The sequence below is a fragment of the Andrena cerasifolii genome, chromosome 5, assembly GCF_050908995.1.
Source record: "Andrena cerasifolii isolate SP2316 chromosome 5, iyAndCera1_principal, whole genome shotgun sequence".
NCBI classification, from domain to species: Eukaryota; Metazoa; Arthropoda; class Insecta; order Hymenoptera; family Andrenidae; genus Andrena; species Andrena cerasifolii.
This window is the reverse complement of record NC_135122.1, coordinates 10,283,014-10,308,129: the sequence shown is the minus strand read 5'-3', so window position 1 is coordinate 10,308,129 and position 25,116 is coordinate 10,283,014. Positions and strand designations below refer to the sequence as shown.

Here is a 25,116-nt window from a genome sequence, read left to right as displayed (position 1 = left end):
TCAAACGTTGCGCAATTCATCGTTTCCTTTGTGTGCTTCTTTTTAAACCTGCCGTCTCGATTCTCATCAGCGCGGAGGGGCTAGATAGAGACTTTAGACTCCTCAATTTCAAACTTTGCTCAGAATGCATTCCCTCCTGTTTGAGGGGGGCGAGAGTTTTATGGGAACGCTGGGGCCAGTAAAGATGACAGAACTCACCTTTTTTGTGCTCGAATTCAGAGACGAACGAGCGACCACGCGAAGGATCTTGGGGAACAAAGAACATCCCTTTCGATGTACAGGCAAGTGAGAACGAGTTTCAAACGAGCCAGTACGAACCACGCGTCGATCATGAGGAGCATGCAAAGAGCGTTGAGCATTCAACGTCGGGGGCCATAAGGATCTGGACGAGATCGGGAGTAGAATCTTTGCAATCTCTTAGAGACAAGTCCAGCAAGCATCACAGTACTTTCTGTACAGACGGGTATAACATTTAGGACACGAAACTAAGAAACGATTCAGAATTCTCGGCCAGATCTGTGATCACGTAAGAACGTCTACAAAAGAGAAGATTACCATTCTCTTCAATATTTATCGTTTAGTAAGTGATATTTTTTAGTATACCCTCGCGCGTCCTCGATAGCTCGAACTACCTATCATCGAAGCGCGAAATTACTAGCTGTAAAAAATCGTGCGTCCCTCGTCGACAGAGGGAAAGGATTACGCCTGTTTAACCGCTTTGAACGGCAATCGTGCACAATCTTTGATCTTAATCCTCTCGTGACTGTAGATCAGCCTTGCGTCTAAATGTCTACTTAACTAACTGCGTAAGACTTGATTTTCTTTCGTTGCATCAACGTCGTCGCTCCGTACGTTTCGAAAGGAAAACGAAAGAAAGGACCTCGCGCTGAAGGAATATCATAAAGCAATATCACGCTCGTCTCCTATACGCAGGCGACGAGAGAAGTTAAACGAAGCTCGACGCGATTTCGGTTTCACGGAGGCGATGCATTCCGCTGAGAGTGCACGCGCTCGATGGGCACGACCTTCGCGTAATTTCGTAATCTCGGTGCAAACGTGCCAAGGAGTTGGCAGGACGAACGACGATTCGATGGAACGACTCGCTTCGCGAATACTCGCGGGCCTCCTTCGTCTTCCTGCTCGTTCTCGAGAATGCCTCGCTGTCCCTGGATTAGCGAGTCCCCGGCTCTTAAACTTTCAGGACTTCGCGTTTCCTTTCGAAACTCGCTTTCGAATGGGAAAGAAGACGAAGGACTCCCGTCGAAATGATAGACTTTTACATCTTGGACCTTAAAAATACGACACCTTAACAGTATTTACTACGTCTCTCATCACTTCGTATTGGATCGCATTGATTTCCGTTAAGTGAAACGGTTCGAACGTAGCTTACTCGTGCCTACTTCAACCTCGACTAGCTTGGTTATCAAAAGGTTCACCCACAGAACGTTAAAGAGACGCTGTCGGAGCAGGCAGACCTCTGCGACGCGGTGAAATTGTGGAATTTACGTGCCATTGAGAGCGTTTAGTTCGATGCGAAATACGTACGGAAATAGGGATTGAAGAACAGTGGGGAACGAAGTGGGGGACTAATTAATTCTTTAACTGAGTACCATGACTTTGAACAGTCCTCTTCGGATTACTTTTAGATACCCGATAGCTTTATTCTAAATTTCGGTACATATTTCTAAAGTGTCCGACGCGAACTAACGGAACAATTATTTTTGTTACACAAAGCGATTATTGATGTACGTTAGTCCGAGAGCAATTACACAATTAAAGAGTTAAAGACGAATATCAAAGGGGACAGCGATGGACCATTCGCGGCGATACGAATATTCCTCGACCATTTTTAGCGATCGGTATTCTAGTTTTCAAAGCACCTCGGAGCTTTCGGATACTATTTTTATTAGTTACTCGGTAGCGGGGGAGTTTTCTATTCCAGTTGCACGCGGAAGACGGATCTCCCCGGAGATATCGCGGCACGCGGTCCATTCCTGTCCGACCGAAGAGCCGTGTAGCAAAAAGAAAGGAATAGAGAAACGTATAAACTACGATACGTTGTCGCGTTGAGACGGGCAACCGACGAACAATTATCATGAGAACTGCGAGCGATCGTTCAACTGTGCTGTTACGGAACGAAATTGTCACTTGACCGAGACTTTCGGCAATACATACTAATTACAATTATTATCATTATCATTATGATTATTACTATCACCATGATTACTGATATTATTTAAATAAAGCAGTTACTATTATTCTTACGATTGTTTCTGTTGCCGTCGTCGCGGTGTTCTCGCGGCTGGCCATTATCTCGGGAATAAACGTGCTCCCCGCCTAATTGTTGGCTTTGTACGAGGGTGTGTGTGCGCGCGCAACAGATTCCTCGCTGCATCCCCGCTTAACCGTGATCGATCGATCGATCCTCGAGCCTTTCACCCTCGGCGCACTATATCTTTACCATTTCTTTTGTACCGAACATTTTCTTTTTTTTTAGTCCTGCTTATCCTGGTTTACTTTATTTGCACCCGTTTCAGACCCACCTGTAGTCGAGCGAAACGAAGAGATAGTTGTAAACGAGTACAATACATTGCAAAATTTGTATGCACGAGAGAGAGAAAGAGAGAGAATTGACTGCGGAGCCTGTGAACCCTTGCTGTCGGCGCATTTAGAAACCCTCCCACCTCCCCCTCTCGGAATTAACGTGAAAGCGCGTTAGGGGACGTTGATGTAAGTTCAACACGTAGGCATAAGCGTGCGCGTTTTCTTACTATATTTATAGGGTGTTCCGAAAATATCCAACGACGAACGCGGGCTCACGTCTCCGTGAGGCCATTCAGCGGAGCTCTCATCGGGAGAAATGAGGAAATGCAAACAGTCACCTCCCAGCCGAAACGTTTCGTGTTGCACGGAGCTTGCTATCGGTTCGTTCATTGCGAAATCTTTGTACTATCTTCTTTTAGGGAAGAGGATTTCTTGTCAGGCAGCTTTTATTTCTAGCGGAACAGGATAATTTTGGAACACTTTGCATTAGCTACTAAGAGATCGGTCCGAGGCGAGCATTTCTTCCAGTCTATCATTTTTTAGATCCTTTTTTTGGTGCCGCTTCAGAGAGAATTGATTTAACCGCCTCGAGCCGATATTAGACGAATTAATTATTTATTTTGCCGTCAGTTTTTGTGTCGTGTATCGCCAAGAATTTTCAGTTCCCCTCCCCAGGACTCTCATTCTGGCTCACGTGTACTCAACGTCCTGGTAAACGCATAATCTCTAACACCCTCGTTTGGAAAGACTGCGTGCGTCTGTTAATTTTTCACCATCGTTGTCTCCGACGACCCTGTGACTGTCCATACAGTGCAATAGAGTACGTGCCTCGATTTCATAGTCCCGGAGAAGATATTCACGTGTCGTGGAGTCCCGAGACGGGACGTTTAAAGAAGTCATATCGATGCCACGGCTGTAAGTGTATCCCGTTTCATTAGTCTTCGCCGTGATCTGAACTCGTTGTGATTATATTTAAAAAGAAAGTGTTCATATCTTAGCTATACGCGAACGTTTGACGAAATAGCGCAGCTGTAAATTGAAACGATCCGTTCGAAGGAAGCATGGTATACGAAATCAAATCTATCGCGATCGAAAACTAAACGAGCACAGTGAACAGAATTCTTTACGATTGCTGAGGTGGACTCGCGAATACCTGAACGAGATATTCCATCTTGAGATACCAGCAGAACGTCCAACTTGGTTGTGTGTTCAGACCATTCCGTAACTTAAGAAAACGCCTATAACAAAGCACTCCAAATTCTGCTTCTCATTACCCACGCGGATCGCGTGTACTAAATGTATTTTCTTCGCTCGATGAAGAATTGAATAGAAATAGCGAGCATTCGATTCATTTGAATCCCAGTGACCGATTCAAACGGATCGAATGCATCTCGATTGAAAGGCGATCGTAAAGTGAATCGTGGAAACTCCGTTTCGTTTCGTTTAACGAGGAAAGCTCGATGTGCGCCGGGACGCGGTCGCGTGTAATCGTCGCGCGTCGAGATAAACGGAATCGTTCCAGCGTCGATCGTGCTTAAAATTCGCACGAGAACTCGGTGCACTTGAAGATATTTCAAGTGGCTCTCGCGATGTTCCTCGTAAGTCTCGCGCACCGTTGTATATATTCATTAGAAGATGTTACGTGCATGTATAAAAAAGAAATCTATATATAATATATATAAATATGTTTATACAATATGCTATATAAATATGTACACATTTAAATGTCGGCTCTTATCGTGTACATCGGTGCATCTACAACAGCGCGCGCGATCGTGCATCCCCCTGCATTTCCCTCGATACCTCAGCGTGCGCGCGTGCACGGCAGCGATCGCAGCGATGTACAATAGGGGAGAAGAATAAATTATTGTCGTGTTCTATTTATTTATCGGGGAGCGGCGAGCGTTCCCCGTGGAAGTGGCTCGACCTGCGTCGAGCGTGTCCGTCGCGGGAGAGCGCCCCCTTTAGGGGGGGACCTCCCTGGCAATAATTGTTGTAACAATAAAGTTTCCGAAGAGAATCGTCTTCTTTGAGTAACACGTCACACCTTCCACTGTATGACTTTCTCTCCTTATTTTAGGTCTTACGGTCTCGGTGAGCAGAGGTGAGTCGAGCATGAACTTTGGAGCATCATTGCTAACTCGATGCACCCTGTTTCGTCCACTCGCCAAGCATGACGATTTTAATCTTTAATTACGGAATCTCGAAGGTATTTTCGAGCAGGTATTCCAGCGAGTCAAGCTCCGCGTTGCATCGGATAATCCGCGAAACTAGAGTGGACCCAATTTGCATTTAATTCTCCCGGCTGTTATCTGTTTGATGAGTAATCCGGGTCTCGGTGCCGCCAAGGAGCACGGTTAACTCGGTCGCCGTTCACCTTCGATCAAAAGGATGCTTGGTCGGCCGATTTTATTGCTTTACACGCGCAAATTCTAGCGGAGAAATTAAATTCTATGACAAAGTAGAGTCTAACGAGGAGGTGACTCAACTTACTTATAAAGGCTTATGTCGGCGAAGTAGAATTAGGACAGAAGGTGCCTCGACCTCGTAGCTGCGGTGTATCCTGCATAAGGTAAGTACTAAGGACGCGTGTACATCGTCCATTGAAGTAATGAGGTACTGTGATATAATAAGCATTCGAACTCTTCCGTCGAGGACATGTATCTCGTTAATTACGAAGACACTCCAATTAAGATACTCCGCCGCTTAACGCGGCGCGAACAGATTGAGAATAATGTGCAGACATTGAGAAGTAAAATTCTTCGAAACCTGTAAGAACTATTTTCTGCTTTCTATCTTCAACTGACCACGAACATTTAAGCAATCCCTAATTTCTGTCATGTTTTTCTGTCCAGTCTTTCATTCCTCGCAACAAAAGACACAGATCCCCGAAGGACAGTGACACAGTAACTCGATCAGCTCTATTTTCCAAGCCGCTAGATCTCCTCGTCGACGGGAGCGCCTATAACCATCGCATTCATTAACTTTTCGCCCGCGATTGGTATTTAAAAACTGCGCTCGTAGTACGCACACGAGCCGGTACTTAAGTAAGCGGTATATGAGTCAAGGCTGCGGAGGGACCCTTACCTACTTTTTCCTTTTACGGTAGCGAATCGGACCGATGAATGTACATATAGGATGTGACGACCGATCTTACGCAAAGGATCTCAGGCGTGGACAAATGAACGCGCCAAATTCTCGCGGCTGGCACCGCGAGGCGTTATTAATTGGACCTTTCGTCGTGCGGGCCTCGCATGGAAGTAAACCCCGCCGCGGCGCCTAAAATGAAAGGGAGCTCGCCGGAGTTCGATGGAATTCGATGAAGTGGCATTGGACTTGGCGTGTAGTGAGACCCGTAATTTGGAAAGTGCTCGAATTATTCGATAAATCTTGCAATAATTGCGCAAGCAGCCGAGGCTAAAAGCGTTGCACGACTCACTGCGAATTGACCATGACCCGAGTTGACTCAAGGAGATCGAGTGCACCGCCAGTAACCCCGATCCCAAAATTACCGCTGGCTGACGTTACGTCTTTCCTGCTGGACACTGCGACAGACACCGTTTCCGTCTCCCTATTTCCGCTTTATAGGCAAGCATTCAGGTACAGGTTCTACGTACTTATTAGTCGCGGCGTCCTTTCCCGATGAATCATCGGTTCCGACGCTTTTTAGGCTGCTTGCGACTCTAGATCTTCTTCTCTTTAAATAGAACGCGTACGTCTTTCAGTTTTTAATGGTGATAATTGGAGGACGCTTAATTAAGGACTATCTACGATGCACCAAGAGCGCACGGCCAGCCTCGCAACAGTCTTGCTGACTTTGACTTTGCTCGATACCTACGTGCATGCGATACATCGAGAACTAGATCAAGGAACCGCCAGCTTAATCTCAGATGGATCTCTTTCCGTGGCGTACGGAATCTCTCCACTTTCTCTATCGAGTTGCAGCGCCTTTAATTCGACACCTCCGCTGCCTAAGCAGCCTTTAATCCCCCTAATCTTGGTCCCACCGCCTGCTCAGCAAGATCCTCGCTTCCTCTCTCGAATTCCCGATTCAGGTAAAAGAAAAAGTGCCGTTTACACTTGGGAAGGACACCGTATCGCAGGAATCTGCTTCTCACTGTGTCGTTGAACCCTTTCCCCGACCAGTTTCTCCTATTTTCATTTAGAAAACAGCTCTCTAACTCATCCCGTTCCCGGAATCACCCTCGACGCGCCTCCGCGCGAGGCCACGGTGCCTCCCGGAGTTCCCCGGCACCCGGGCGCATTCCGTGCTCTTGGTATCGGCTCGGGCATCGGATCCTAGGAGGCTCCATTGTCTCTGTCGCCGGCCTTTTTCCGTTCCGCGGGCGGCTGGCTCTCCAGGCCGTGGAAATAGAGACCGCGGATGATCGGCGTCGAAGCGTCGCCGATTCTAAAGATAAATTCCGCGGCGGTGTACGTTTTCACAGGCCCGTACGTAGAGTATCCGCGCCGGGGGGGCATTGTCGACGGTGGTAGGGATCGCCGTCGGGAGAGAGAAGTCTCGCGTCCTCCCGCGACGTCATCGTCGTCTTTTACGATCGCCGAAGAGGAGAGAAGCCCGCGAGAAAAGGTGGGAGCCGCGAACGGTGTAGCCGTTCTGCTTTCAGCGACCAGTCCAGACTTAGCCTGCGAGTCAGACGCATCCCGGACGACGAACGAACCTGAGTACTTGCCCCGTGAGTAAGCATGTGCATTTTTTCACCCGTTACTCGAACCGCCCGGGGCCCGTGCACCGCTCGGGGGCCTCGTGCCTTCCTCTGGCTCTGCGGTCGCGCGGCCCGGCTTTTGACGAGTGAGTGAAGGAAAGTGACGTGAGGAGGACGTGTTTTCTCGTGGCACACGAAAGTGAAGAGGGTCGATCGCTGAGTCGACGAACGGCAGGGTGTCGATCTCGAAGACAGACGGGTCAGTTGGTTCACGAGTTTGCTCCATTCTTGATCGATAGAATCTGTAGTAACGCTTGGATAATTCGAAGGTGCTTCTCGTTAGGGCAATCGCTTCTTTCTAGGAGACTCTATCGCAGCTCGCTTTAGTAGATCGTGCTCGTCTTGTGCAATTGAGACCACTAAGATGTGCTCGTTCTCCATTGGTAATTAGAACGTGAATATTTTCGAATCTAGGCTTAACACGATTTCGAGCCGCGATTCCGTAGCATGCAAATTTTTCAGCGTTGCTCAGCGCTTGCGTAAAGTCTGCACCGCCTAACGGCTGTAACGCAGGCACACCGATACCGTCAGAAAAGTGTGACTCACGAAAAATTTCAGGCACTCAGGCGGAACCGCTGTGACAACATTGTACAGGCGGCCGATCTCCTTTCTTCGGGATCTAGAGGCAGGAATTTCTGTTGCAAGTAATGAGACACCATCGCGCCGACGATGTTGTCCCAGGGCATTAACTGATAGCGAATTCTCGAAAGAATATCAGCAACTGCGAGCGTTGCGATACCTTCCTATTCTTCCTAAACAACTGACGAGGTCGGAAATAATCCAAGGCTACAAGAGCATCCGTTTGCAATCCATCGATCCATTTTTTTTAATTACATCGCGAATAGGATGGAAACCACCAAATTTCCAGTTTAACGTAATCGTTGGTAAACGCGAGTTTAGCTTCGCTCGCGATAGCTGTTTTCGATAATCATAGGTGAGATTCAGAGGAAAATGCGCGCGTTCCGATTCAACATTTCTTTTCTACTCGCTGCAAAATGAAGCGCGGTGTCGTTGTATGCGTGTGCTGTGCAAAAGTCTATAGATCGTGTGTCAGAAATCGTCTGGATATTCGCGCGAAAGGAGGGAAATTTTCCTTCGAGCGTAACAAGACACCGATCCGAATGGAGTAACGAAGCTCGGCTCTGCGTAACCCGAAAAGGTTCGACGGCTGGCGGTTAGCGACGGTTCCACCCTCTCCTCTGGCGTGTAAAAATAACCCTCTCCGCCGATACGCGCGTCTTTAGGATCCAGTGGCCCTGCTTATTTTTTATTTGACGGTATCCTGACAACGCGGTTAAAGATCCCCGATTGTCCAACTTTTCAATCGTCGCTTCACTGTGGACTTGGGAAGAATAAAAGAGCAAAGAAACTCGGTCCTCCATCTTGGCTCAGCTTCCACCATCCTTGATATTCTGTACGGTTCATCTCGTAATTCTGCGCTTTTATTACTCTCGATAGTAATACCGAAACTGGTGACATTCTTTTCGCACGACGATTTTAATAGTCAAAGAAGAACTGGATGTCTCCATCAACCAGTAGGTTCGTTCAAGAGGAATGCGAGTTATATGAAGCGGCGTGGGAGCCAGTTGCTGATAGCCCATTTCTCCGGAACATTCTGCCTAGGATTTCCTCTTCTTCGAACCCGTTCAGGCACAGTTTTCCTTTCGTTCCGCGCTTACCCGGCATCTCTGATTACCAGCGAGCTTGGAATGGTGCGCGTTCGCTCGGGATACCAATGACGCGGATGCTGGGGTCCATACAGTGGCGTAGATCCGAGCAATGTTAACGAGCCCTTCTACAAGAGCTAGTACAGCAGGGTCGGAGTGCTACCTCGAAATCTTGCGCGTCTCGCGCCGCGGACTTCGATTTCGCTATCGAGGCATCGTAAAGAAGGGAGCAACAAGTAGATTGATCGGGTCGAGTGCTGCTGCAAATTCTCTAAAATTGTAGCGACCTACAGCCTCCGCGGAAAGAAATGCAAATCGCCCGATCGGCGAGAGGATCGCACGAGAAAGAACGCGAGGAATTCTTGCGCGAAGAAAATTAACTCGTTCCCCGCGTCCTGCCCCCTGTCTTCTCCGCCCGCGTCGCGGCGATGCATCGGTTTCGCCGCGGAGAGAAACGAGCGCATAAAATGCGGACGGAGCCGCGAAGGATCCTCTCGTTTCGCTCGGTTCGTCCTGGAGGAATCGCATACCTGAGCGCCTGACGTCACGAGAGGAGGAAGGACGCGCGACGGCCGAAGACGTTTCTGATTTTATATATACACGGACACGGTACAGAGCCCGGGCCCTCTTGAGCAAGCAACCTGCCTCTATAAATAGGATATCCGGTCGGCCCGCTAATTATACTTCGATGCGTGCTGTCCGCATCGCGAAACCTGCACGAAATCTCGGCCGATCCGGAATTTCCACGGCAATTATCGCCTCTAGGAAGCAGCGCGGAAAGGCGGGGAAAAATAATTAAGACGGGTCCCCCGCTAATTGCGCCCGCGGCGTTGTCTCACGGTCGTTGAAATCCCCGGCGCGGTTAGCGCGCGAGCCGTGGCTTCCTTGGGAATCGATCGCGTCGCGGAAGGGAGGCACGGGGCGGGAATTAAAAAGTACAATCCGCCGATGAAGATAGGCGCATGGGAGAGCGCCGGACGTCTTCGCTCTACCATCGTCGGGGAATTGACTGGGACTTCTCGTTGATGTTTCAGATACCATTCTTTTTACCCGTGAACGAGTGAAGAAACAACACCGCCACCATGGACGCGATCAAGAAGAAGATGCAGGGAATGAAGCTGGAGAAGGACAATGCGATGGATCGCGCGTTGCTCTGCGAACAGCAGGCCCGCGACGCGAACGCGCGAGCCGAGAAGGTAAATGGGAAATTACTAAAAATGCCGCTCGATCGAGTGGCAGCCTCGCGAAGGTGGGACATGCCCCGTGAGGTCCCTTAAATAAATAAGAGAAAAAAAAGAAAGTAACTCGATACACGTGAAAGTTCCAAAATTGTCCGTCACGCCTGTCCGAGGCGCGGGGTAAAAATAGCGATGAAGTAATCGCGCCGTAATAAAAATGCAATATAGAATTGGCAGCCGCTCAAAAAATTTTAATTATAGATCTGGAACTTTAGCGTGCCTCGGGAACTGCCGTAGACTGTATATTCCGTCGTTCTGATCTACGCTAATCGTTTTTGCAAAGGCTGAGGAAGAGGCTCGCGCCTTACAAAAGAAGATCCAGACCATTGAAAATGAACTCGACCAGACTCAGGAGGCCCTCATGCAGGTCAATGCTAAGCTGGAGGAGAAAGACAAGGCGTTGCAGAACGTGAGTACTCAACGCACACATTATCACCCGACGACCTCTCAAAGTCAATTACAGAGATAAAGTATCAACGATAGTTCGAAAGAAAAGTGAAATTTCGATTCTACTCTTCGAATCGATTTTGCGTTTCTTCCCCAGTGATCCATAGTTTCCGCCACATATAAACTGCACAGAAATCAGGAAATATAATGTTCGTTCTGCATAAGCATTGATCGAAAAGGGTACGGCGAAAGTTGTTGCACGGAAATGATTAGAAAAGCAAGCCGAGATGAAGTTTGACGCGGAACATTTTCAAACTGTTATCGATTACCGCGCGCTATTATCGCCAGCAAGTTGACGCTCGAGCCGCGAGATGTCGCGGCGATCGCCCGCAGGCGCCCCCACCGCGAATGAGCGGGTTCCCCGCGAAGCGAGCGCACAGTCGAGCGTTAGTACGCGGTGCCGCCGCTTCGTTGGTTCGGCGGCGCTCGGCGAAACCTCGGTTTCGCGTTGTTAGTGGTAGTGCGGCGCGTGGAGAGGGTAACCTGGATCGCGCATAGAGCAATAGAGACGGGGAAAGAGAGAGAGAAAGGAGGATAGAAATCGGAGCACGGACGGTGCAGCGAGCGGAGACCAGCGTGTCTCCTCTCGTGCATGCGTTCGGCCGTGCCGCTCGGTGTGTGCGTGCACACAGAGGGAGCGGGCAGAAAGGCGTATGCGTGGCGCGGTGAGAAACGTGTTACGAACAGTGACAGACAAGATGGCGGTGCGCCTTGTGCGGTGGTAGTATCGGTGGTGCATAGAGCACGTTGGAAAAAAGGAACGGTGGAACGAAAGGGGTTAGGAAAGGGTTGGCAGCTGGATAGCGCAGCATGGAGCCAGCTCTTGCGTCGTCCACGAGACGTCGCGGTCATCAGCACCATCCGCGACACGCTACCCGCCGACGTCTCGACGCATCCAGCAGAGGACCCGCGCAGTGTGGCCCTGCTGGGATTGTCAGAGGTAACGACAACGACACGTCCTCCACCACCGCGTCGCCGAGGCTCGACGAAAAGAGCCCTGTCATCGACACGGACTGCTCCCCGCCGGTGACACGTCCCAAGATCGTCGGCGCGAGGTGGCACCGCGATCCGACGGCCAAGCATGCAGCCGCGCAAGAACGGACGAGCAAGAGCAACAATGATCCCGAACGCGATGACAGACGAGAGAACGTCCCGCAAAGGCTCGCGCAGTGTAGCAGGGACGTTCTCGACGAACGACGCGAACGGCAATCGGTTCGCGAGAGGAACGAGAAGGAGAGCTGTGACAGCAACGACACCGAGCTATCCGACAAGTCTCGAGCAAGACCACGTGGGAAGGCGATACCCGAGGACGAGTCGGTCGAGACGAGAAGCAAAGACGATGATCCGCTGCAGCCCGAGCACGCGGTCGCGAGGGCTCGCGGTGACGGGAACTCCGACGACGAGTCGCAGAACGTCGAGGAAGACCCGGAGCTGGCCGAGCTGGCCAAGCTACGCTGTCCAAGCGAGAGGGCAGAGGTGCAAGCCGAAAGAGAGGCAAAACGGGCAAGAAGATGCGCCGATTATCCCGGATTGGCGTTCGGTTCCTCCATATTCTCCAGCGACACGATGATGAAGTTCAGTCTCATAAGGAACGAACTGCAGAACATTATGGGCAACCAGCTGAAACGGGTCAGTATCGCATGCTGATGCGCCCGGTACGTAGACGCGTTGCGCGGTGGAAGGTCACCGCGCGACGTGACCTTGACGCATCGTGACGTAAGCCAGTGGACCCCCAGGGGTCATTTGGCCCCTTGATAACGAACAGCGCGTCATCGCCGGTCAAAGTCTCGCTCTCTCTCTCTTTCTCTCTCTCTCTCTGAAACGGCGCCCCGTACTCCGTCGCTCTTTGTTCGCCTCGCGCTCGGTTCCCTCGGTTTTACTGGTCTCGTCGCGTCGAACGAGGTAATCTCCGTGAATTCGATACCATATAAGGCGGAGAGCGGGTAAAAATACGCGTCGTTGAGTTAGCTGATCTAGCGGTTACCCGCGGCGACGCTACAGGCCGTAGATCGAACACCGATCCGAGTTAGAATAACATGCCTCTAGCATTGCCATCGCGCTTCTCTATCCAGCTAAACGCTCTTTTCCCTGCGTTCATCCTGGAAAATTAGCGAACCGCCTCGAATACTGATTAGAGAAAGGCGTGAATTAAGGCCAGAATTTCTCGCTGCCACCTGGAAATCGAAATCGGTTCTCTCGACGCGTTATCGCGTTAAATGAATAATGCACCAGTTGTCGCGGTCTTGTAATAATAATTAAGCGACCATTGCGGAGCGCTGCTCGAGCGGCAAAGGCCTCCTTGCGGGGCTTAACGACGCACGATCGCCCGACAAAGAACGCTTGTTGTTAGGGTTAGTGAACGGGGACAATGGGTGCAAGCCTGATTCTTTCGCCCGACATCGACGAACATTCCTACGGGGACAGGTCCCAGGGGCCTTGCATCGAATGGCGCGAATCTTTCAATTATTTACGAGCACGTATGTATGCAGCGACGTGACGTTTCTCACTTGATTCGTTTTGGGAGCAGTCAGCCCCACCTTTCGTTTAAATTGTATGACGCGTTCGTGCGTCGAATACGACACTGCCATTCTTTCAACCATTATCAGTTTATCGCCGGCACACGTCGATTGAGAAGTAACACAAATATTTTAGCAAATACTTATCACTAAGGCGTTATAAATAATGTTCGAAAATATTTCGTGAAATAGCTCCGTAATTGATATGCTCGTGTCTTGTAAAATATTTCTATCTTCGGTTTAATTTTAAATCGTCCCATTGCATAGATTTCGCCCAATAATACTAACGGATTCCTGTGCATCGCCGGCAAACAATATTTTCCAAGAATCATTTTCAAAATGGACCCCTGCATTGACGTTGCTGGCGTGCCTTGGAAAACCAAACACAAGTAGCACTAACATTCTAAAAATACGTGGCCGCTGTAGACGGATCCAGCGGCTCTTTTATTCGGCGCTCCAAGGGCATTGCGTAAGCGTATTGCTCCCGGAACGCGCGCCCGCAAATCCGCCTCGTTTAGAAGCGTTTAAAACGGCCGCGTTACAACGTTGCAGAGCGATTGCAACACGTCCGTGCCGTGTCGCACGGATTCAAAACGCGCTCTATGTGTACGTGTCCGTTCTGTCCACGACCTTTGGAGCGCGGATCAGTTTCTTTGGCTATTTTATCTGCGATGTTTACACGTCGCGTTCCGCGATTTCTCACGCATCAACGTGCTGCCATCTACATCCTTATTGTTTGGATAATTTGCGCGACGAGCTATAGATTCGATTCGAAATCTGATTGGAAATCGCTCGATTCGCCTTGATTCAAATTGTACGCCTGTGCGTGATGTTTGTTTTTGAAGTGGGGCCATCGCTAGCTAGGTGGAGCTGGTAGCTGTAGTTGTGCGCGAGCCAGACGCACACGCAATCGCTCTGAGAATTTAAACCATGTGCTTAGATATACCGCATTTACTACAATTTTTCCGTTTCATTTCTTCGTAGAAACTTAGGCTGGTTTCATTAAAATAACGAAATACTTTCGCTAAAGTATATGTTTTATCGGAGTCACATAAATTATTCAGTGTGTCCTCGCGTTCACGATGAACTGACGTCATGTCAATTTGACGTGACACGTATTCCCTCGGTTACGCCACGCTTCTCTTCGCGCCGCTACTTAACAGCCGAATAAAATACATTTAAACAGTTCATTACGCGTCCCTGTCAGTTTCAATATCCGATTACAGCGTGCGGTTCATAGATGGCGCTCTGACATCGGTATCTCTTATTCCATTATGTTTTATGAGAGTCGGCCAGATAATTGCGTTACACTTTGACCTTCGAGTCAATGAAACTCGTGTATCGGAACAAATTGAGCGTTCGCTCTCTAGCAACCCTCGTGTCGTTGATCCCCATTTTTATTTAAATTTCCGCTTCGTACGTCCATCTGGCGATTAGCTGCGATCCATCACGCAACAGGCAGCACCGTGGTTACTGGAAAGGATAGATTCACGATGCTAAAGCAGAATGATCGAAACAACGCAGCGATTGTTGTCGAGCGTCGATTCGAACGGTCGGCCGCGCTCAGGACGGGCGCGGTATTTCCGGGGCTTTGCGCGCGACGACACGTCGATTGGCGTAGCGATACTCGGCGTGCGCATCACGATTCGTGACGCGGTCGTAACAACAAGAAAAAAATAAGCATCCAATCACTGAACTGAGTTACTCGAGTATCGGGCATGATCGGGTGGGGATCCTCCAGGCGATAAGGATGTTAAATTCTTTACCCCGCTGGATATCTCCGCGAAATATTATCGAAGTAGCGTCGCAACAAGGACAAGGGACTATTTGACGTCCCCAGAGTATCAACGCGCATGCGCGCGAAGGCCGGGGGCGGCCATCTTGCTTTCCAGTCAACAGCAGCCAGTGGTCGTCAGTGCACGACAGCTCGGTGGCTACGAAACTCTCTCTCTGATACGGGTGCCGGTCGCCTATCGTAACCCCGACATACTTTGTCCTCGTTGCGTCGTGTTCACCAGTTTATCCTCGCAATCCCGATCCTTCTGTCCACGCGTCTCGAGATCCACCTCGATCCCATCCTACCCCGTGTGTACGAGGCTCGCGATCGCGGCGTTTGTAATACGGCGAGGGAACGCTACGCGCGTGGATTCTGCCAGCATGTCGACGCAAATGCAGGGGACCCTTCTCGACGTGCTGAAGAAGAAGATGAGGCAGACCAAGGAGGAGATGGAGAAGTACAAGGACGAGTGCGAGGAGTATAAGAAGCGGCTGCAGGTGGAAGCGATGCGCCGCGAGGAAGTGAGTGAGAATTCGCCTCATGAGACCACCTTCTCTTCTCCGTGTTCCCCCCGTGCACGCCGCGAAACACCTCGGGCGCGCACCATGTATCCCCCATCGTCGTTGGGGACCATCCTCGTCGATCTCGCTCCTACCTGTGCCCTCTCCTTCTCGATCTCGATTTATAACCTGCTCGAGCGTGTCCCGCACGCTCGGCCCGATCCTTTCGCGTCACCGCGACAGGAACAGGAACCGAGCGCACGGGAGACGGGAGAATTCAGTGAGGTTTTCATCGAGCCGCACGGGAACGAATTAGCGAGCACATCCCGAGCGGCTCGCCCCGTGGATGGAATCGTGTCGGTTTTACGGCCCCGATCGATTCGTCTCGCGGCGAACCTTGTCGTGCGGTTAATTCCATCGGGGACGGACCACCGTGCACACGATCCGCGGCGTGTCTTTACCGGAAATATGGTGCTCAACTTGACGGTGCCCGTTCGGAAAAGTATCGATCCGCGGCACGAATTTAGCAAGGGAAACGGACGGGTCGTGCTCCGGTGGGCGGTAATATAATTTCGACAGACGAGGAATCGTTGAGTCGTCGAACTCTGCGCGAGGTCTGTTTCCAAGCATTAACACGATACGCCGGGGCTGGCGTCCACACGGGTATAGGATCGATCGTGAGTGTCAGGCACGTCGTCGTCAGGCTGGGTTGTGGCCGCGGGAGGGGCGAGGAGAGGGTACATGGAGTCGACTCGCACTCGAGACATTCTTGATACAACGAGGACCGGCTTGAAAACTCACCTCACCCACCCTCCTCCCGTCCGCCCGGCGATCCTCCGTGCATCTGCAAATATTGTAACAGTAACATGGGGGAGAAGTTAATAACGGTGCGCAATGCGCTAAACGCTCGGGTCCCTGCCACGCTTCGGCTCGCATTTTCGACGCTCAGGTTGGCAGCGCCCGGTACATGGACGATTGCCGGTCGATTTTTGCCCGTGCGATCCGGTAGCTGGCTCGCGCGGAACTTTCCTGAAAATTAAACGCGGGATAGCATCCAATAGGCGTTTTTCCAGGGCGATCGGTTTTATGCCCGTCGTGCGGCAGAAGCTAACGGGAAGTTTTTCGAAGCGCTATTGAAACATTATCGCACGTGAGATAGTGGTTTCTTACGCTGGTAACAATTTTCTCGGTAGTTGGAATGCTCTTTAAGCTAGATAAGGAAGTTTCTCGCATTCGGTATTTTAAATGTCGACTTCTGCATCGTATAGGCGGAATTGTTCCGGTGAATCGTGAATCTTGGCACGTTAAGTTAGTTGAATATGAACTTCGATAGATAGAGGCGCGACGGGTACAGTTAGACGTAGGATGGGATAGAAGTACCTACCTTCGATTTTAGCATTTGCAAGCCTCGATCTAACGAGTTCGCAGCGTAATACAGATTTTTCTCTTGAATCACTCGAGCTGACCGAATACCTGAAACGTTCCAGTCGCATTATGGAGTTATTTTGCGAACGATTTCTAATGTTCGTGAACGTGTGACTCGTTGAAATTCTGCGGTTGAGCACCAGCTTCAAAGAACCTCGAGTATGATGACGATGCGACAATACGATGCTTACGTACCAAAAATCACCGCTCCTTTTTTTAACGACGAACCGCTGACATTCCAACGGTATGCTATTTACACGAGTGACATTTAACTCGCCAACACTTAAGGTCGAAGAAATGTATTTTTTTCATTGAGACCGTTTTACCCGCGTCGAAGAAACCTCTCGTAAACTTCGATATCCTCTCGTCTACGGTGACAAGACCATACAGAATTATCGATTAAAGAAGTAACTGAAGCAGGGCTCCTAAGCGGCTATATTACTTTACAAATATTTCGCAGAACTATCTTCTGTTTCACATAGGTAAACATATACGGTGCTCTTCAGGGTTCAAGGAAGCGTATGTAAATGCATTTTTACTTTCTTATTTCTTTCACAAGCTAGCCGCGCCATATCCTGGAGATTGAACTTCTAACTTCTCTTGCTGATCCCTCTAATTACATATCAGAGGAAACACCGGTAAAATAGAAATCCTTATGCACCACCTATTTATGTCTCCCATCAAGAGTCGCTTCGAAGTCCGCCCTCGTATTTAGCACAGTCTGTACATCTCCCAAGTCTGTTCTATTGAACAGTTATCGGAGTGCTCCGAATACCGAATGAAAGAGAGGAAGCAGGGATCTGGGGGAAAAGAACTAAGGAATAAAGGATATATTCCTTGCGATTACGCCATAGAGATTAACCTTGGACACGATCCAAAAAATGTCAACATATCCTCGTGACGACGGTCTGCACTTTATGGCGCGCGGGCGTCCTAAAAGGCCAACGGATGGAAGCTCGTTGGAGCTTCACTAACAAGCTTTTGTGATCGAGCAATCAAGTGCACTGCCGCGCGCGGTCCTTTTTTTTTCTCTCTCTTGCCTCCAATGGCACCGGATCGTACCGATCAGGTACACACTCCTCGGTGTATCCTACGCGTGTGTCGTCTCTCTCGCGGCGAGATTCGTCGAGCTCGGGAGACGCGAGGCTGGTTCATTGATTTCCTTGGCATCGACGGATTTAGCGCGAACCGTGAAAGTTCTGCGTACATACGATCCACGTACGACAGGCACGTGGCAGGCCGGTCTCGTTCAGGAGTTTACATAATGGAGCATCGATTGTCTCCATCCTGGAAGCTGATTTATTAATAAACAACGCGGCGCCGCGCTTGGCCACGAAGGATCGTTTAGGCTGATTGATTTAGGCCGATCGATCCATACTTTCCGATCTACGACGCGTTGAATGTCGAGCGGGATATGTAAATACGGTCAACGAAGACTCTTAAGTTATTTAAATATTTTTCTTCGAGGGTGATCGATCGCGATCAGTTCGCGAGTAGAGTTGCCTTCTTAACGTAGGATTTGGTGCGGCGGATCGCCGTGATTTGTGGGCAACGGTCGTATATCGCGTCGAATTAACAGAACGGTAATGGAGGCAACGAAGGGTGATCCGTGGCGGAAGTTTGGCATACTTACCAGCATTACCGCCGATACTATCGACGAGACCTGTTCGACTGTGCCAGAATGAGTGGGTGTGTCGGTTTCCCTTGAGTACAAAGTCGGTGCATCGTTGATAACATAACTATTCGCAACAAAAGCCATTCAGTCTAAACAACTTGCAAGTAAACATTCAGTTATAGGGAATAGAGTTTCGCGATTTGGAATATATATTTTTAAAGTACTCATTGTAACTAAGAAATCCTGAAAATTATATCTACAATGGACCGATTCTTGTGGTGCTGAATCCGAATATGACGTTATTGTTTGTGTAAAAAAAATTCCTAAAGCAGTTGTCTTAATAAAAAAATCGCTTTTTTGGAGGTAACTAAAAATCGAAAGGCCGGAGAATTTTTTAAATATTTTTTCCGGATTACTCGCACCAATTATTTTTATAAATTTTGTAAATAATAATTATTATTATTAAGCGTCTTTAATGCACGACACAAGTATATAAGCAAGAAAAGAACGAGAGAAAACAGAGAAACGCAAAGGCGAGGTTCAGTCATAGACTGTTTTTCAACCTAACCTAAACTGATTACGAATTGGTATCTTGCCCTATGGGCCAAGATGTAGCCCCTGGGAGTTAAAAACAGGTTCAAATGGATTTTGAAGTAAATTGGTACCAGTAATGCGAAAAAAATATTTAAAAAATTCTACGGCCTTTCCTTTTTGAATTATCTCCAAAAAACGATTTTTTATTAAGAAAACTACCTTAGGAATTTTTTTTTACACAAACAATAAAGTCATATTCGGATTCAGCACCACAAAAAAAAATACGATGCCAGGTTTTAGCCAAATATTCTTGAATAAGAAGATTTTGCCGTTTTTCGCATACGCCTTGAGGCTATATTGAATGTTATTGATAACATGAGTAAAATAGGTCCATTGCAGATATAATTTTCAGGATTTCTTAGTTACCACGAGTACTTTAAATATACATATTCCAAATCGGGAAACTCCATTCACTATAAGTGAATTATTACTTGTTAGAAACTACATGACAGGAATCCTGAAACAGATTATCAAACTTCACTTCCCAACTCTGTAAAAATCATAAGATTACAAACCTAATCACAAACTTAAGAATTAGGAAATAGACTTATTGAATATTAAGGTTAAAGAACGAAGCCTGTTGCGCGACAAGCTTTCTCCCGAAGATCCCATTGAGAAGCAAGCCTAATTTTTCTGCGAGATAAGATAGTCGCTATCGAAGCAATCGTCGCTATTGCCCCGCGATTATTTCGTGCGTGTCGTCGGCCAGGGGAGAATAGGTGTGACGAATGCTCCGGATACGAAGTTGATACATGGCTTGTAAACAGTAACACGCGCACAAAAGTAAGCGCACGGTGAATTAGGATTTATCCGCTCGGTAGACAATCGTCGGCAGGTGCAGCTGCTCGCTAACGGGGACAAGGGCCTGGAATTGCGTGTACTATACAAGCACACGCGTAATCGAGCGTTAAGTAATTTACATTTGTAAGGGCGCACGGTTCGCTTCGTTCGACGTAACGCGCACCGGCCGAACTCTCCTTTCAATAGCTCCGAGTTCGCTGGACGTTAATTACAGACCCGCTTAATTGCGATCGAACCTTGCCTGACCCATTTATAGCTCTGTTTAGTAAACTTAGTCAAGTACCTGCTCGCTGTGAACAATCGCACGTTACCTTTCGTTTTCTTCATTCGTCCGCGCCGTTATTCGACTTAAACACGCGTAGAACGCCTATACTAAAAGCGAGTCATCCTGATTAACTCGGAAAGCAAATGCAAAGTCGATGGGAGTAATATCGAGGAATCACTGCCTTTCCAAAGAAAGCTTCTTCGAGACGCGAGCGGTCCTGCACCTGGCCGCGTCGCAGAGTGGAATGGAAACCCGCGTGAATTTGATTAACCGAGATTAATCAGAATAGACTTTCGTGCGAGGCATCTGATCCGCGAAGCGTTACGACGCCAGTTTTAATTGCGCCGAGACGAGAGCGGTCTTCTTGTTCGCGACAAGCCCCACTTTTGACTCGGACGAGCGTTCCCAGTGGGCAGGCATGCAAATGCGGGCAGAAACGCGCGGATGCTGTGAAAATTGGTGACGCGCGCGGATGACCCATTCAATTAAGTCGCTCGGTGCAGCGATGCTCGAGCCTCCGGCTCGAGGAAGCCCGCCTGGGTCATTGATATGCGAATCGAGCGTAGACCTTGACGGTGGTCGCGGCGAATCGCGATCACGTGTCGCGCGTCGCAGCTTCTAAACCTCGCCTTCTTTCACCGGGGAGAATAATTCACGAGGAATCCCTAAGTCGACGCTGCAAGCTGGCCGCATCTGGTGACACCGAATCGTTTCAAAGCTCAGCCGTGCAGTTCTGTATCAACGAAGATACCTTATCTGGCTCTTTATCTTAACTTTGTTAGTTCGTTGAAGATTTATTGCGGCCTTGCAGTTTACCCGAGCTGGATCCCTTAAGCGATATCTGTCCTCCAACGTGGCTGAACTATGGAAATATTACTCGCAGCTCGATTTTGCGCTAAATTGCTCTATTGTTTAACCGCGAGCCATCGTTGTGCCAGTTGTAACGAGCAGTGGGAACTCAAGTATGTTTGCATCATCGAGCCGTAGACGAACTTGAACTTAGTTCTCCGCTCGGTGTAGGCGATAAAGCTACTCGCAGCAAATCGTTGAATACTCGGTGCAATAAGTGATAAGCGAAGCCGCGGCACGGTTGGCTACTCGGAACTAACGGTGCATCTTCTTTTCTGATTGCAGGCTGAATCCGAAGTGGCCGCTCTGAATCGTCGTATCCAATTGTTGGAGGAGGACCTCGAGAGATCCGAGGAACGCCTCGCTACCGCCACTGCTAAATTAGCAGAGGCGTCGCAGGCCGCAGATGAGAGCGAACGGTAAACGATGCCACGCTTTTTATCATTTCATTCTCGATCACGATCATCGAACGGCCACGTAATTTTTATAAATACCCGTACGATGCCGGGCAGCGCATAGGCGAGCAGCGAAAATACGCTCTCGTACGGATATTTGTAAGGAGGCTCGCGTTCGACGAGCATAGCAGCCGTTTTACTCAATGGGTAGATAATGTTAGGCCCCCATTGGGATATATCGATTCAGGTGAAAGTGTGCTTCAGTGCGCGTCGCTCGATGGCGGCAAGTTCACGGTCTGAGCTCAAAATACCGAGGAGTTGCTCGTTGTTAAAGACTTGCAATTAGATTCTCCATGAATTAAGGATTTGTGAAATTTCTGGATTGGAGTGGGTACATTTCACTTGCAGATCCCCAGATAGAGAAATTGTGTATCGTGTCGTCTACTGTTATCTACCCTGCGAGATAAAATAGATTAATCTTCTTAGGACTTTAACAACCAAGGATTAAATTCAGATAGTTCATGAATTCTCATTCTGAACAGGTCTAAAATTATTGTGCAAGGAACGGCTTGCAAATTTTGGTTAAACGAGGGGTTTAACACTATTCCTACCGACACTTCGCGTGTACCTATTCCTACCGCGGCCGGCCAAATTCCCGGTCTTTAGCACAACTTATATTTTTTAATGTAGAATGAAGATAATAGCCAATTCGACAGTATAAAAATATAGTTTCTTTTATTCGGAAGTATATCACGTACATACGTATATTTGAGGAAAACTCGTGAAGTTTAAAGGCGATTCAATTACGTTGTATATAGGAAATTCTAAGCGAAATTTTAAAAATTTGACCGGTCGTGGTGGGAATAGTGTTAAGGTAATAAGCAGTGATGAAGTAGAAAAGGAACCGGATTCGCGTAATATTATATGTTTATTTGGTATGTAATTTCAAGGTCTCCTACACTTCGCTCGATCAGAAAGTCCTTTATCACATTTCGGTCGTAATAATTCCACCACAATAATTTTAGACAGTATTCCAAAATTTTTGCAAACGAAAAGCTAGTCGATGCTTAAAGAAATCGAGCTGAAAGAGCGAGCAATCTCGAAAGGCCACATTCTACGTTCAGATCTATTTATAAGACAACACAGCACTCCATTATAATCTTTCTCTGTTAGCATTGCGCCAAATATAGAGCTGGGCGAGCTACAGTCGCCTAATAATCGAATGCACGCATAGGCGTGATTGCGGATAGACAAGAACACAGGTAGCAATTTTACCGCGATTTCACGAACCGCGCGCAAAGTGGGTGTTTAATTAGAAAATGATGCGATTAGAGTTAAATTCGATGTCGCTTAATCAACCGATTAGCAGTATCAGACACAATTTCTTCTTTCACCTACAGTTTCTTATAAAAACCACCAAGCTTTCTCCTCGCGCTAATCAGCTCAGAAATGTTATAAATAGCGAACGAATTTAATCAGATCGCGCGTGTTCGCTCTTTCACTGGAATATCAATTAGCACCAGGAACTTGTTATCGATAGAACTAACCTTTCGACGTTGAAAGAACCCCGAGAATCAATGTTTGCAGAAATGTCCGCTTGATCGTTGCTCGCCTCGATAAAGTTTATCGGCGACCGAAGCCGCGATTTCGAGAATCCGCGTCGGATCGGTGCGCGCAAGTGGCGGATATGTAGATGATTTATCGCGGTTGATAACAGAATGACGCGTTCTCGCGGTTTTCTTGTCGCGATAGCCAGCGGAGGATTCGCGAATTCTGCAACGGGAGCAATATTTTGTCGAAGCTTTATTCCTTGGGGTATACTGTCGCTGCACGATAAGTTCTCCAAAGACATGCCAGTCGGAAGGTTTTCGTGCAAGAGTGAATCGTAACTTCCGAGCTTAGTCAGTTAAACGTTTCCATTCGCAATTAAACTAGCTTTTCCTCGTCACTGCCCCAATTCTATTATTTTCATCGCGTCGGATCATGAAAAATGTCGCGATTAGCCTCTCGCGAGAGGCCAGTAGCTGTTATCGCAGAGATCGCGAGAGACTTTGCCGCGCGTCGGTGATGTTTCTTTCAACGGCGATGAAATAGATGCTAAAAATCGAATGATAATCGACCGCTAGGATACGCAAGGCACTCGAAAACCGTACCAATATGGAGGATGACCGGGTATCATTGTTGGAGCAGCAGCTAGCACAGGCTAAACTGATCGCCGAGGAGGCGGATAAGAAATACGAGGAGGTGGGTCACGTACCAGCGACAAGCTAACGATTTCTACCAAACGAATCCTTCGGGAACGAGTCAGTGGTCACCTTGACGAGCCTGTGTTCGAAATCCAAAGACACTTAAAAGCGGGCTGCCTTAAACTTCCATTTACCTCTAAACCAGGCGAATGTCTCACGCCGCAACGTCGGATTAATTATAATCGCTATCTACTTGCAATTTTGTACAGCCCATCTTGAGCCACTTGTTGGATCGTTGCATATCACGAAACAAGCGCATTGATATGTAACTTACAGTTCCATAAATCACTCCGGCATCCACAAGTTAATCCAATCTGAACTCAGCTCGTCAAGACCGACCACCCACTTGCTCCCGGAGGTGTAGCCTCCTCTGCAGGATCGCCAGTACGTAGCAGGAAAGCGGGAACTGCCGCGGACCACCAGGAGATCCTCGTCCGCTGGGACGAGGCGGCGATAATCTATGACTCGTTTCTCTATAGCTCGTTTGTTTCGCCCGTAAAGTATGTTAATCCCGATTCTTTGTCGTAATTATTAAAGAGCCCGCAAGATTCTTGAGAATCGCAGCTTGGCCGATGAAGAGCGCATGGACGCCCTCGAAAATCAGCTGAAGGAGGCCAGGTTCCTTGCTGAAGAGGCAGACAAGAAATACGATGAGGTTCGCGAGCCCACGACTGTCGAGCGTGACGGCTGCAGTGATAATGATAATAATGATAAAAATAACGATGATCACGATGATGGTTCCTAGTTGATAGTCGAGATAGTGCCTAACCCCATAACTCTCTGTCTTCTCTCTGTGTGCTCGAAAGAACCGTGGCCCGGTATACAAGTATCCTACCTAGCAGCGCGCGTCTCGATCGATCGAAATTCATCGCGGGTTAAAAAACACCGGCAAGTTAATGCGACCGATCGACCGACCCGGGGGTTGTCGATCCTTAAAAGTTAATCGGAAGCGAGCCGGGGCTCGCGGCGCCCCGGCTCGGCGTATAAAAGTGTTTCGGGGGAAATGAGAGAATGAAATAGTAATCGTGATTTTATTAATCGTCTGTGATTTCGTCGAGCAAGTGAGATGATTGATCGACCGACGGGGTAACAAGTGCAGTGTTCAAATCATTCAGATTCGGGAATAAGAGAAGGAGAAATATAATAAATCTAATTAGAATGGGGAAATAGTGGTGATGCACGCGTACTAATATCAGTGTCACGTGTTTCGAGCGCGACTTAACCGTAGAGCCGCTGTATATCTGTGATTTCCAAGTGTTTGTTGGAGCAAAGACGTGGAGGAGGAAAAGAAAGAGAGAAAAAAAAATAAGTTTCCCAAGTGCCAGTTTCATATTTAAAAGGAAAAAGAGGGGGAGGGGTGGAATGAAAATTTAGTCCGTTCGATAAAGTCGAGGAAGCCTTTCACCGCGAGGGATCGTCTCTCTCAATCGTTCATCAGTATCGTGGATGTTGGTCCGCGTGCTCGGTTTGTTTTACCGGAAACTGGCCCCGCAAACGGTTAATCCTGTGT

General features: G+C 48.5%; 2 protein-coding genes across 43 annotated transcripts in view; both read left to right on the top strand.

Moving 5' to 3' along the window:
- Positions 1-4,657, top strand: part of Pip5k59b (Phosphatidylinositol 4-phosphate 5-kinase 59B) — a 30,798-nt gene extending 26,141 nt beyond the window's left edge. For 8 of the 13 annotated variants that reach the window (XM_076813450.1, XM_076813451.1, XM_076813446.1 and 5 more), the window contains one exon: positions 2,498-4,564. In XM_076813450.1, coding sequence (XP_076669565.1) covers positions 2,498-2,719 — 222 coding nt within the window. In that variant the 3' untranslated portion in view covers positions 2,720-4,564. Of the gene's footprint in view, positions 1-219; positions 2,030-2,497; positions 4,565-4,624 lie in introns of those variants that run through there. The other 5 variants (XM_076813452.1, XM_076813460.1, XM_076813447.1 and 2 more) reach the window with 4 other exon arrangements.
- Positions 4,658-9,992: 5,335 nt separating this feature from the next.
- Positions 9,993-25,116, top strand: part of Tm1 (tropomyosin 1) — a 29,941-nt gene continuing 14,817 nt past the window's right edge. For 6 of the 30 annotated variants that reach the window (XM_076813482.1, XM_076813476.1, XM_076813475.1 and 3 more), the window contains exons 1-4: positions 9,993-10,134; positions 10,460-10,585; positions 21,251-21,384; positions 23,487-23,604. In XM_076813482.1, the coding sequence (XP_076669597.1) occupies positions 10,021-10,134; positions 10,460-10,585; positions 21,251-21,384; positions 23,487-23,604 (492 nt within the window). In that variant the 5' untranslated portion in view covers positions 9,993-10,020. Of the gene's footprint in view, positions 10,135-10,459; positions 10,586-11,008; positions 12,253-14,001; positions 15,438-21,250; positions 21,385-23,486; positions 23,605-24,143; positions 24,262-25,116 lie in introns of those variants that run through there. The other 24 variants (XM_076813479.1, XM_076813477.1, XM_076813474.1 and 21 more) reach the window with 18 other exon arrangements.